At 43.0% G+C, this 14675-nt stretch overlaps 1 protein-coding gene across 5 annotated transcripts in view; it reads right to left on the reverse strand.

The window, feature by feature from the left end:
• LOC144076966 (lysine-specific demethylase 2A-like) overlaps positions 1–14675 on the reverse strand; it is a 156819-nt gene that overhangs the window by 66268 nt on the left and 75876 nt on the right. For all 5 annotated transcript variants that reach the window (XM_077604365.1, XM_077604363.1, XM_077604364.1 and 2 more), the window contains one exon: positions 5815–5892. In XM_077604365.1, the coding sequence (XP_077460491.1) occupies positions 5815–5892 (78 nt within the window). The remainder of the gene's footprint in view (positions 1–5814; positions 5893–14675) is intronic.

The raw sequence follows: 14675 nt of genomic DNA on the forward strand, positions 1-14675 counted from the left end.
CATGGGACTGACTAGCTGTTACAATACGCAGCGGAATGAGCAACACCTCGGTGCCGCCGGGAATTCGGAGCTGGACAAAAGTGCCGCGAGAAGAGGCAATGCTTCTGACCAACCATTCCATCGTGGGATAAGATGGAAGAGCTGTCGGCGCTTACCAGCAACGGAGTCGAGGTGCCCTACTCTGCTACTGTTGTCTTCAGCTCCAGACTACTGAGGAACTGTGCGGATAAGGTTGGAAGAGTGACTCTGCATATTCTCTACCTCGGTCACAGTCTGCAGAAGTTCCCCATCTGGTGGAAGACTTCCTGTGTGTGGTTCCAGGTTTTGTTTCCATTTTCCAGTTTCCATTTACTTTGATTTGCTTTGTACTTTTTGCTTTTGCTTTGTTGTTGTGCAGTCTTTGCGACTGTACCATCTAAATAACTATACCTTTTCTTGCTACTGTCACAATGAAATTTCCCGAATACGGGATGAATAAAGTTATCCAATCCAATCCAATCCAATCCAATCCTGCCTGAAATCTGCCACCATTATCCCTGTCCCTAAAAAGGCAACCATTGACATCCTGAATGATTATAGGCCTGTTGCACTTACGCCGGTGATCATGAAGTGCTTTGAAAAGTTGGTCGCCCGCCACATCAGGGATACAATCCCTCCCTCAGTTGACCCTCACCAGTTTGCTTATAGAGCAAACAGGTCCACTGAGGACACCATCGCCGTAGCTCTACACACAGCACTGAGCCACCTGGAGCACCATGGGAACTATGTGAGGATGCTTTTCATTGACTATAGCTCAGCCTTCAACACTATAATACCGGACATTCTGGCTGAAAAACTCTCCCACCTTTGACTATCCTCTTCCATCTGCTGCTGGATTAAGAACTTCTTAACCAACCAAACACAAACTGTAAGACTTGGTCTCCACCTCTCTTCCTCCATTACACTGAGCATTGGCTCCCCTCAAGGCTGTGTACGGAGTCCTCTTCTATACTCCATGTACACAAACGACTGTACACCGACCCACCACTCTAACTCCATCATCAAATTTGCCGATGACACCACTGTGGTTGGACTCATCTCAGGGGGATGAGTCTGCCTACAAAGATGAGGTCAACAAACTGTCTTTGTGGTGTTTGTTGAACAATCTCACACTAACCACCACGAAAACTAAAGAAATAATCCTGGACTTTCGCAAACGCAGCACAGATCTCACCCCACTCCTCATAAATGGAGTATGCGTAGACAGGGTCCAGTCCTTCAAATTCCTGGGGGTCCACATCACGGACAAGCTCTCCTGGTCTACCAACACCACGGCATTGGTGAAAAAGGCCCAGAAACGACTCAATTTCCCGAGGGTACTCAGGGGGAACAACGCGGACACTAAGCTTCTGGTAACCTTCTATAGAGCCACTGTGGAGAGCATCCTGGCATACTGCATTAGTGTGGTACGCTGGAAGCACGGCAGCAGACAGAAAAGCCATGTAGAGAGTGATCAACACCGCCCAGAAGATCATCGGCTGCTCTCTGCCCTCACTGGATGACATTGCCAGCCCTCGCTACCTCAGCAGAGCCAGGAACATTGTTAGGGACCCATACCACCTGTTCCAGCTGCTGCCCTCTGGCAGACGCTACTGGTCTCACAAAGCACGGACAAATAGACTTAGGGACAGTTTTTCCCCCCACAGCCATCAGGACTCAGAACCTGCATTAGCACGACACACAATCATTTCTGTGCAATAACTTCGGGGTGTGCAATAACAATTTGCAATATTTTAGAATATACCTTGCCAGGACGTGACTTTTTATATTTTTATATTACTTATGTTTTTACTGGGAAAATGCACTTTGTGGAGTAGCACCACCAATTTCGTTATACGCAGCTGTGTATGATGACAATAAAGGCTTTTGATTTGATTTGATTTCGTCTAAGGAGGTCTCCACTCGTTACCTATATTAATGGCATCTGTTTTAACTCATTATTGGTATAAAAGACACCTGTCCACAACCTCAGTGTCTCACACTCCAAACTCCACTACGGCCAAGACCAAAGAGCTCTCGAAGGACACCAGAGACAAAATTGTAGACCTGCACCAGGCTGGGAAGACTGAATGGGCCCCTATATCAAGAGATTGAGTGAAAATCTCCTTCTATCAGCAAGGACATTGAAGATGAGATGTGGCTGGGTCTTTCAGCATGACAGTGATCCCAAACACGCAGCCAGGGGAACAAAGGAGTGGCTTCGTAAGAAGCATTTCAAGATCCTGAAGGGGCCTAGCCAGTCTCCAGATCTCAACCCCATAGAAAATCTGTGGAGTGAGTTGAAAGTCCGTGTTGCCTGACGACAGCCCCAAAACATCACTGCTCTAGAGGAGATCTGCATGGAGAAATGGGCCAAAATACCAGCAACAGTGTGTGAAAAGCTTGTGAAGAGTTACAGAAAACGTTTGACCTCCGTTATTGCCAACAAAGGGTACATAACGAAGTATTGACATTTTGGCATTGACCAAATACTTATTTTCCACCATGATTTGTAAATATATTTTTTTATATCAAACAATGTGATTTTCTGCTGTTTTTTTCCCACATTCTGTCTCTCATGGTTGAGGTTTACCCATGTTGACAATTACAGGCCTCTCTAATCTTTTCATGTAGGAGAACTTGCACAATTGGTGGTTGAATAAATACTTATTTGCCCCACTATATATACATATATATATATATACACATGTACCGTATTTTCACGACTATTTGGCGCATCGTATTTTACGCCGCAGTCAGTAACGAGTGCTATTTCTGTATTTTAGACACCCAAAGCACGCACCGTTTCATTACACGCATATATATTATATATTGTATATTATATATGGATGAACATCGAAACGCAATAGCGCTGGCTACCGGAAGCAGCTTATTTCCGGGTTCCGGTGCGCAGTGACTGCTGGAAAATATAGTTCTTGGGCGCTACACCCACACGCTAAAAACACGCTTTAAAAAGGCAACGGAAGCAAAACTGAGTTCGGTAGTGCTTTATTTGGACATTTTACAATTTACTCAAGTCATCATCACGTTCAAATCCCTCAAACTCCTCATCTTCTGTGTCAGAATTAAACAATTGCCCAAACGAGCCTTCCAAATAGCCGGGTCCCCCCCTCTCTTCGTTCTCAGAGTCACCGTAATTTCCATGTGGCTCCTTAGAAATTATGCCGGCTTTGGCAAAAGCTCGAACAACCGTGCAAGCAGACACGTTCGCCCAGGCGGCAACGATCCATTGACAAATCGTAGCGTAAGAAGCCCGGCGCTGCCTGCCACTTTTCGTGAAGCTGTGTTCGCCAGCGATCATCCACTGCTCCCACGCCGCTCGTAACTTTGATTTGAAAGCCCGGTTGATGCCGATGTCCAGCGGCTGTAATTCTTTGGTCAAGCCTCCGGGAATGACGGCAAGCTCTGAGTTCATTTTCATGATCTGGTTTTTAACCGTTGCTGTGAGATGAGCACGCATGGAGTCGCAAATCAAAACAGACGGCGAGCCGTGAAAAAATCCATCTGGTCGCTTGACATATACGTAACGTAGCCAGTCTCGCATTTTCTCCTCATCCATCCAGCCCTTTGGGTTCACCTTCACGATGACGCCAGCTGGAAACTTTTCTTTAGGCAGAGTCTTTCGCTTGAAGATCACCATTGGTGGTAGCTTCTGCCCATTAGCATGGCAAGCGACAACGACAGTAAAAGCCGACTTCTCGTGCCCCGTTGATCGTATCGCCACCGTGCTGGTCCCCTTCCTCTCGCCAGTGTGGTTCATTGGGATGTCGAAAGTCAGCGGCACCTGGTCCATGTTGGTTATGTGGTTTGGCTGTATAAGTTTGTCGGCAATCAGCTAGGAGCAGTAGGTGCGGAAAACGGCTAGCTTGTCAATGTAGTCCGCCGGAAGTTGCTGCGCCCTGGTTGTCCTCACTCTGATCGCCAGATGGTGCCGTTTCATAAAACGAAAGCACCACGACGGTCCTCCTTCAAAATGTTCAACTTTCAATTCTTCCGCGAGCGCTTTTGCCTTCAGTCGAATGGTGACTGTGGAGACGTTTCTCCCAGCTGCTCTTAGATCAAGGATCCAGCGCTCAAGATGCCTTTCCAGATCCGGCCACCTTGCCTTGTTCCCACGGAAACTCCGCTTCCTCTTGTTGACCTGGCGAAGCTCCTTCTCCTGCTTTCTACATTCACGAATCATGGATTCGTTGATGTTGAATTTCCTCGCCGCTGCTCTGTTACCATGATCCACTGCATGATCGATGGTTAGAAGCTTGAACTGTGCTTCGTAAGAGTGCCTCTTTGTGGAAGTATTCATTCTTTACTTTGCAATTGAGCACATGCATCACTATGCCCACACTAGCAGTATATATAGGAACCTGGTAGGGGCGTGGCTTTAGCGTCTTCTCGCCCCCCCCCCAAGCCTTGCCCCTTGCCCCACCAACGTCCGCCTTCTCTCTATATATAAAGAGGGTATTCGCAGGTAGTGCTCAGTCAGGCTCCGGAGCTCTCTCGGCGCTCGGCCACGATCGCGATCGCCGCCGCGAGCGCTCCCGCTCGGCGCCGCTCCCACAGGGCGCTCTGCATTATAAGGCGCCCTGTCTATTTTGGAGAAAATTTTTGACTTTTATGCGCGCCTTATAGTCGTGAAAATACGGTAATATAAATGAACTAAAAACAAATTAATTCATTTCAACCCTCTGAAAAAACACCAAAAACAGGATATTGGATTGGAAAAACATTTTGATTTGTTCTAATTCGCTATCTATTAATAGAGTAACAAATAACTAGTGGTTATGATGTATAATAGTCCTAAAATTAGACGGATTTCGTGGAGGGGAGATAGAGAGGGGGACAGAGAGAGGGGGGGGAGACTTTTTGCACGGCAACGCGCTCGTAACAAACAAATTCAAATGAACTTACGATACAGACACTCAAAAATAAATGTAATCTAACCTTATACTAAACTTAATTCTAATTTTGTTTTACATTTTTATACCTTTCTTTTCCGGGTTGGCTCTATTTGCCCCGCTACCCTGACTTTCAGATGCAACCTATCGAGGATTGTTTGCTTTTTTCTTCCCTTCAAAATATTCCGAAAATGATGCACACAAATGTCCTCACAATATGATAACACACAACCACTTGCCAACTAGGAGTATTATACTCCTCTCGTCTTAGCGATCAAGCTCTGCCATTCTGCACTAACTAACGAGGAAAAAAAACACTGAGAAAATGCAATGCTCCGCCCAGTGCCCGTAGAGACATTATACGAGGGAGTTGCGATGGGAAAGACAGTGCCCATGATGTTCTTATGAGCAGCCTCTCGCGTCCACTGTATGCTCGTATATCAAAATTTGTCTCGTATGTCGGGGCACTCATATGTCGAGGTATTACTGTACTACAGTAATAACCAGATGAAATATAATCTATATATATAAAAAATTGTAAATACTTTAAATACTGTACTCACAGCAAAAGTACTTTATCTTCAATTGATTTAAATAAAAATAAATAAATAAAATAAAATAAAAAATAAAAACAGGTTAATATAAGTTTTAGTCCAAGTCCTTGAAGGGAAGCAAACCTTCCCCGAATAAATGGTGCTAATGGGCTCTTAAATGATCATGTTTCCTGGTAATGTTTTCAAGTTAGTCATATGCTGGAAATGTCTATAAAAAACAGCAGAAAATTGAAAAAGATGGATTAGGTCCCTTTCATCAATTTGCCTAGACACAAATGTGACTCTCAAATGCCAATAGCGTCCCCTAAATATGTAAGACTGGTACTTGCCATGTTTGGCCACTTGACAATAGGTTTTCCAGTGTAAGATTGTTGTGGATCATCATTGGCGTGCTCCTTTAGTATTGCCTGAAAAACAGTAAATAGTGTATGTCAGTTAACAACACAGAAATTACAGCAATTTGAGAAGATAATGTAAGGCTACTACAACACTTTTGGCTTGTCCCGTGAGGGGTGGCCACAGGGATTCAGCCTTTTCCACTTCACACTGTCCTTTGCATCCTCCTTCTCCACACCAGTCACTTTCATGTCGTGCCTCGCCACATCCATGCATCCTTTCAAGCCCGGTTTCCTTAAAGTTCCACACTCAATATCCTACTATCGATATAGTCAATTTTTTCTCAGAACATAACCAAACCATTAAAGGCTGGTCTTTCTGACCGCGTCTTCAAAAGGTTTCACGGCACATCTTATCATTTCTAATCCTATCCAACCCGGGCCACTCCTAAGGCATTATATTTATATATGTTTATATTTATATATATATATATATATATATATATATATATATATATATATATATATATATATATATATATACACATACATATACACACACATACATATACATATATACACACATATATACACACATATATACATATATACATATATATATATACATATATACATATATATACACACATATATATATATACACATATATATATAGACGCTCCCCTACTTACGAACATTCGAGTTACGAACAACGGTACATACGAACATGTCTGTGAATAGGTTTTTTTCCCCCTTTTTTTTCCCCAAGATGGTGCCGTCACGCGGAAGCCGGTGACAGTAGCTCTCTATATTCTTTATGTTTTTCGTGTTTTACAGCCCTTCTATCTTTTTTTAAATTACATTTTAATATTTCTTAATACATTCCTCTTTACTTTGTACTTTATACTTTTTACTTTAATGTTTTTACAACTTTCTTTGTTCTGTGAGCCTGGCTTCTTTCGGCTACTTCTTGTAGTGCTTCTTTCCGTCGCTAATACCGACGCCTGGCGCTGTGAGAGCTCACCCAGCATCCACCTTCCTCTGCCCAGTTTGTTGCAGTGCGTAAGTGCATGAACGTATCTCCAGTGCGGAAAGAACATTTTTATCATTAAATATCTCGTGCATCCATTATTCAATATGGTGGGTGAAAAGCGAAAGGCTTCTAGTGAGGGAGGTGCAAGGAAGAGGCAAGCCATTTTATTTGAAACGAAAGTGGCAATAATAAAGAAGCTTGATGCGGTTGAGAAAATGGTGAGCGTTGCACGGGAATAAAACTTGAATCGTTCGACGATCGTTCGTTAAATGTTTTTTTCAGTACAAACCAATGCAGGTTACTTATACAAGCCTTAAACATACAAATGCACTTATATAAACTTTCAATATACTTATATAGGCCTTAAACATAAATTATAATACAAAATATAGCACTGAATCAACTTACTAACAAATTCATTCGTAAGTAGGGGAGCGTCTGTATATATATTTATTTATATATATATATATATAACTTACTAACAAATCCATTCGTAAGTAGGGGAGCGGGGAGACGCTCCCCTACTTACGAATGAATTTGTTCGTAAGTTGATTCAGTGCTATATTTTGTATTCTAATTTATGTTTATATATTGTATATATATATATATATATATATATATATATATATATATATATATATATATATATATACACATACACAGACGCTCCCCTACTTACGAATGAATTTGTTCGTAAGTTGATTCAGTGCTATATTTTGTGTGTAATTTATGTTTAAGGCCTATATAAGTATATTGAAAGTTTATATAAGTGCATCCGCATCTCTCTCTCTCCCTCTCTCTCCCTCCCTCTCTCCCTCCTTCCCTCTGGCCCTCCCTCCCTCTCCCCCTCCCTCCCTCTCCCCCTCCCTCCCTCTCCCCCTCCCTCTCCTTCCCTCTCTCTCCTTCCCTCTCTCTCTCCTTCCCTCTTTCTCTCCTTCCCTCTCTCTCTCTCCTTCCCTCTCTCCCTTCCTCCCTCTCTCCTTCCCTCTCTCTCTCCTTCCCTCTCTCTCTCTCCTTCCCTCTCTCTCTCTCCTTCCCTCTCTCTCTCTCCTTCCCTCACTCCTTTCCTCCCTCTCTCTCTCCTTCCCTCTCTCTCTCTCTCCTTCCCTCTCTCTCTCTCTCCTTCCCTCTCTCTCTCTCTCTCCTTCCCTCTCTCTCTCTCTCTCTCCTTCACTCTCTCCCTTCCTCCCTCTCTCCCTCCCTCTCCCTCCCGCTCCCTGAAAGAGCTATGGAGGGACTCCACAAACTCTTGCAGGGGGTGGGAGGTGCTGTCCGTGATGGACATCATCCTGGTCAGCATCCTCCTCCTCTCCCACTTCCTCCAAAGGACAGTCCAGAACAGATCTGGCCCTCCTGACCAGCTTATTCAGCCTGTTCCTGTCCCTCTCCATGGTTTCGATAGCTATTTTTATAGCCATACTGACTTTGTGTGGATGCTGATTAAACGACTTATAACTCCAGCGATTGCTTGATGGAAACAGATGCTCTACATTGGAGACTTCTCACATACACACACATTATTTTTCTGTACGGACACACCTATTCTTGAAGAATAAAGCAGAGATCGCAGCGTGTAGCATTGGAGAAGAGAAAAGAGAACAGGAAAAAGAGAAGTGCGCTGCTTTCTCCCCACCAGTGTTTCAAATGTTTCTTTTTTATTCTTTACAAAAATGTCAATTGTAATAATGTATAATAATGTATATTTGTGAATGTTGAGCTATTAAATTGGTTTCCCTGGTGAAAATAACTCAAATGGGTACACATTTTTTTGTTAAGTTGCCTAATAATTATGCACAGTAATAGTCACCTGTACAGTGATATCCTCCTAAAATAGCTAAAACTATAAAAGCCCACTCCAACTCCCAAAAATATTCAGCTTTGATATTAATTAGTCTTTTGGGTTTATTAAGAACATGGTTTTTCAAAAATAAAATTAATCCTCAAAAATACACCTTGCCTAATAATTCAGCACTCCCTGTACTTTAGTACTGTATACATCTCTGACAATATCTCCTCTCTGCTTAATCATAATCCCAAAAAATGACAATGAGAGACCTGTGTAGTGCAATTAAGATGAAGTGAAGATGACAATTTAGTGTGCAAGTTATTGAGCAGTTTATTCCAAGTCAGGTAAATCCTCTGTCAGATTCGAGAGGCGCTGTCTGGTCAAGAGGAAATTTTCGGCGCACAAGGAACATGGCGATGGGGAGGTGTGATTGCTGTTTCTTTTTTGTACAAATATGGTTTTGTACAAGGACATGACACCGTCAAGACAATTGCTAAATTCGATGGCTCGGACCATGTCATCAATCTCTAGGAAGCTTTGTTACAAACCGCGTGCCATATTGAAGATCTCTTGCCGATTTCTCAAAGTACTATGACCAAGTTCTTTATCCTCTTTGACGTCATCGTTTTAGGGGAAATGTAATGTCCACTGTGATCCCCCACAGCGTCCCGCCGTCCTGTCAGCCCGATGAGCTCTCTTTTCAGATTGGAGCGACGGTGTCTGCGCGGAGGTTGCAGGGGATATGCAACGTCTGTTCCCCTCGCCCGCGGTGTCCAGCCGTCTTGTCTTGTCCGCCCCTTGTCCACGGACGTTTGGTCGACCGGACGTTTGGTAGAACGGACATTTGGTAGAACGGGTTCGCATGCAATTGAGATTTTAATATTGGGTGAATAGGGATTTAATGACTATTATTTAACATTGAGTGAATAGGGTTAGGGTTAAACAAATGAAAGTCTCGGGACTCGCGAACTCGGCGACCAAACGTCCGTTCTACCAAACGTCCGGTCGACCAAACGTCCGTTCTACCAAACGTCCGGTCGACCAAACGTCCGGGGACCAAACGTCTTTCAACGAAACGTCCGGTCACGCACCGGGTAGCGGAGAGTGGGGTGGTTTTTACCCGATATCTTTCTAAGTGGCAGATGCCATCGGCCTTATCCAAAAATAGAGCTCTCTGGGCGGACAAGACAAGACGGCTGGACACCGCGGGCGAGGGGAACAGACGTTGCATATCCCCTGCAACCTGCGACCAAACGTCTTTCGACCAAACGTCAGAGTACCACCCGGTGACCTTAGGCTTCAGTCCTCGATCTCATCTTTTCAACGACTCTCGTAACTTCTTCGGTGATCTTCTAGCAAATTTTTCCTCCCTGTTGTTCTTCTGCGCTGTTTTCCTTGGCATTCTTCTTCTGTCATTTACAACGGCTCTTTGCTTTCTTCTTTTTGTTTTCTTAGAGGATGCTACAGCGTCATGTGTCTAAGCCGCTTTCCGCTTGCGAGTATGTAGTTGACATCGCTTGATCAAGTATTGTATATTTCCTGGCTCCCAGCATGCAGTATTTCACTAAAGTCACATCTGCATCAAGGTTGCGGCCAAGCATGGGTAATGTACACTGTAAGGAGACCTCGATTCGTACCCGACCCTGTGAAGCGGGTTTGCGATGCAAATCTATGAACCTTAGAGCATGCCTCGACTTCGGTAAGTTTTCGACACACACATCAAATAACATATACTATCCTTTACGCATGGTTATATGGCCATCCTTTGTGATCCCCAATGAGTTGGTCAAGTCAGTAGCTCTCCGACCTCATTGCCGAGTGTCTTGTACATACTGTATTTACTCGCAAATAAGTCGCTTTTGTCGGACAAAAAATGATGACTGAATCGAGGGTACAGCTTATATGCGCATAAAAACAGGACATGCAGAAAAACAGCAAATTGACAGCGCCGTGACACGATGACGTCACTTCAAGATGGCGCCGTTGCGTGACGTCACAAATTTTGCCGATACTTCCATTTATTTCAGAATAGAGAAAAGATAAACAGATAAAACGCTAAAGAATATTTATTTTGACGTCTATGAATGAAATTCAAGAAAAAAACCCTACGTATTTTGCATAAAACGTGAAAAAACTCACGATTCATCACTGCTCGCTCGGGCACATCCAACTTACCTAGGTCTAGGGCGGCCATCTTAACTAGAGCGCTTACGTGTAAACCTAGTCAAACGTGCTTTGACTGGCCAGACGCGAGTAGCCATGATTTTGCCATATTCCACGGCAGATTTTTTTTTGTTCTTCATCCTCCTCTTTGCCGTTACCTCCTGACCGATTTCACTTGCCGCAGGATTCTTCCCATTTGAAAAATTAAGTACAGATAGTTTAAGAATGGATAAATGTATAGATGCATAAATAGATTTAGATAGCTTCTTAATCAATATTTTTATCTTTTACTTTAATACTTTTAGTGAAATAATTTCTCTTTGCAGCCAATGCAGAATTTTCATCATGTGATTGTGTTCCTGATAAAGATGCTCTTGGTTTAGGTTATTTAAATGTAAACATTCTTCACTCAATTCTAGATCGATAAAAAAAAGAAAGAAAATAACGCTTGCTGGTTTGCTTATGGACTACCAGGCCCAGGGCTAGAAAGGTGGGTGGATCCGCAAGTCACCCAATCACAGGTCAAGCACCAGACGGGTCGAGCAACTCCAAGTGTGACTCATCACCATCACTGACCCACTTAAGTCACCCAGAGCTTGAACATGTCGCTGGATCGTCTTAATTTGTTCACTGTTAGGACTTTCTCGCAGTTTTCTGTTCATGTTGTCGGAACTCCAAATTCTTGTTATGCCCTACGACCGAGTTTCTCGGCCCATGAATCTTATGCCTTCGCCTTGAATTTTCCCATGGACTTCAAGGCTCTCGACCCCCACGTCATATTCACTGACCTGCCAACGCTGCTCCCTTAGGTGCACGGACGAAAACGGCAAAAAAGTCTCAAGTATAATAGCATTTATTTATTATTATAACAATTTTTCTCATTTCAAGTAGAAGGGTGAGATTGAAAACGGTAATATTTATTTCTCTGACGGACCGGTACCAGTCCATGAACCGCTGCTGTATACTATTTAAATCTTGTCATGTGAAGTTTCAGGGGGTTAGTTTGGCCAGAGATGTCAATAAAGACGTAGAGGCCAGAAGTCGGACAAATGGGGAGGGGTGATTTTTTTTTTGTTTAGTTTAGTAGAGGTCTAGCAGTCGGAGGTTTGAGAGCAGCAGGGAGCAATGTTAAAATTAAGATAAGCGTTTATAAGGAAGACGGTGATCTTCAACGACGGCTCAGTAAGACAAATAAATTACTATTTCCTTTTAAACTCCTTTTTCACGAGGGACCTTTGCACTTAATGGCTCAAAAGCCCCAATCACATTGAAATTATAACCTGTCCATTATGTTAACACTACTGAACCTAAGTATTCACTTTGCATAACGAATAACAGTGCACAGTAAGTCCGTCATATATGTATATTCATTTCTTATGTATTGATAATTTATTTGTCTGTCTGTTGTTATTTGTGCACTATGTGGTGAAAGCTTTAAATCTCATCATAGCATTTATTCAATCTCGCTCTTTTGCTCGCTCTCTTGCGCCCTCTCTCTCGCTCTCTCTCTCGCTCTCTCTCTCTCTCTCTCTCTCTCTCTCTCTCTCTCTCTCTCTCTCTCTCTCTCTCTCTCTCTCTCTCTCTCTCTCTCGCTCTCTCTCTCTCTCTATCGCTCTCTCTCTCTCAATCGCGCTCTCTCTCTGGCTCTCTCTCTCTCTCGCGCTCTCTCTCTCTCTCGCTCTTGTCTGACTGACTTAAGGGCAACTAAAATTTGGATAGATCACGACACACTGTATCCACCCGCACCCACCATTTCTAAGAAATTCCAGTCACTTCTGTAACCTATTTCTGGTCTTACCGTGTGACTACGGAATATTTTAGGTGATCAATCAGCCAACCATGCATGATTTTGCGACACAGGAGGATTTCAAAACTGGATATGCTAACCACTCAGTGACCACGTCACCCATTAAAATCAGAAGAGCTTAAAAATATGAATTAAACACTTGATACAGTAGGTGTAAATAGTTCACATCTGCTCATAAAACAGAATCACCTTATATACAGTTGTGGTCAAAAGTTTACATACACTTGTGAAGAACATAATGTCATGGCTCTCTTGAGTTTCCAGTTATTTCTACAACTCTTATTTTTCTCTGATAGAGTGATTGGAACAGATACTTCTTTGTCACAAAAAAACATTCATGAAGTTTGGTTCTTTTATGACTTTATTATGGGTGAACAGAAAAAAAGTGATCAAATCTGCTGGGTCAAAAAAATACATACAGCAGCGCTAATATTTGGTAACATGTCCCTTGGCCATTTTCACTTGCACTAGGCGCTTTTGGTAGCCATCCACAAGCTTCTGGTTGAATCTTTGACCACTCCTCTTGACAGAATTGGTGCAGTTCAGTTAAATTTGATGGCTTTCTGGCATGGACTTGTTTCTTCAGCATTGTCCACAAGTTCTCAATGGGGTTTAAGTCAGGACTTTCGGAAGGCCATTCGAAAACCTTAATTCTAGCCTGATTTAGCCATTTCATTACCACTTTTGATGTGTGTTTGAGGTCATTCTCCTGTTGGAACACCCAACTGCACCCAAGACCCAATCTTCGGGCTGATGACTTTAGGTTATCTTGAAGAATTTGAAGGTAATCCTTCTTCATTATCCCACCCCATTTACTCTCTGTAAAGCACCAGTTCCATTGGCAGCAAAACAGCACCACAGCATAATACTACCACCACTGTGCTTGACGGTAGGCATGGTGTACTTGGGGTTAAAGGCCTCACCTTTACTCCTCCAAACATATTGCTGGGCATTGTGGCCAAACAGCTCGATTTTTCTTTCGTCTGACCACAGAACTTTCATCCAGAAGGTCTTATCTTTGTCCATGTGATCAGCAGCAAACTTCAGTCGAGCCTTAAGGTGCCGCTTTTGGAGCAAGGCCTTCCTTCTTGCACGGCAGCCTCTCAGTCCATGGAGATGCAAAACACGCTTGACTGTGGACACTGACACCTGTGTTCGAGCAGCTTCTAATTCTTGGCAGATCTGCTTTTTGGTGATTCTCGGTTGAATCTTCTCCCTCCTGACCAATTTTCTCTCAGCAGCAGGTGATAGCTTGCTTTTTCTTCCTGATCGTGGCAGTGACAAAACAGTGCCATGCACTTTATACTTACAAACAATTGTTTGCACTGTTGCTCTTGGGACCTGCAGCTGCTTTGAAATGGCTCCAAGTGACTTTCCTGACTTGTTCAAGTCAAGGATTCTCTTTTTCAGATCCGTGCTGAGCTCCTTTGACTTTCCCATTGTAGCGTTTGTGGGTGTTTGCATCCAATGAGCCCTATTTAAATGGCCTCAGAAGTCACCAGCTGTAGTCACTCAATCACTCACAGGAAGTTAAGAGGCCATGCTATGAAGCTCATTTCACTGACAACTTTCTAAGTCACCAAAATTGCTAATTCGTGTTGCTGTATGTATATTTTTGACCCAGCAGATGTGATCACTTTTTCTGTTAACCCATAATAAAGTCATAAAAGAACCAAACTTCATGAATGTTTTTGTGACAAAGAAGTATCTGTTCCAATCACTCTATCAGAGAAAAATCAGAGTTGTAGAAATAACTGGAAACTCAAGAGAGCCATAACATTATGTTCTTCACAAGTGTATGTAAACGTTTGACCACAACTGTATGTTCTTACACAAATCTTTTAAGTGTGTTGTATTTCACTTGAAAAATGCAACAAATTTAACAATGTTAAGGAAATACAGTGAACCTTTTTTTGGTTGCAGTCCTCCAATAGTGGTTCTGCAACTGCCTTCAAACACTACAGTACAGCCTTTGATACTTGCTCAAAATCCACTACTGCCCATGCAGTGCCCGGATGAAACAAAAATCTGAAATGGGAGCTCCAAAATATATCATCACTCACTTG

Source organism: Stigmatopora argus, chromosome 7 (assembly GCF_051989625.1).
Source record: "Stigmatopora argus isolate UIUO_Sarg chromosome 7, RoL_Sarg_1.0, whole genome shotgun sequence".
NCBI classification, from domain to species: Eukaryota; Metazoa; Chordata; class Actinopteri; order Syngnathiformes; family Syngnathidae; genus Stigmatopora; species Stigmatopora argus.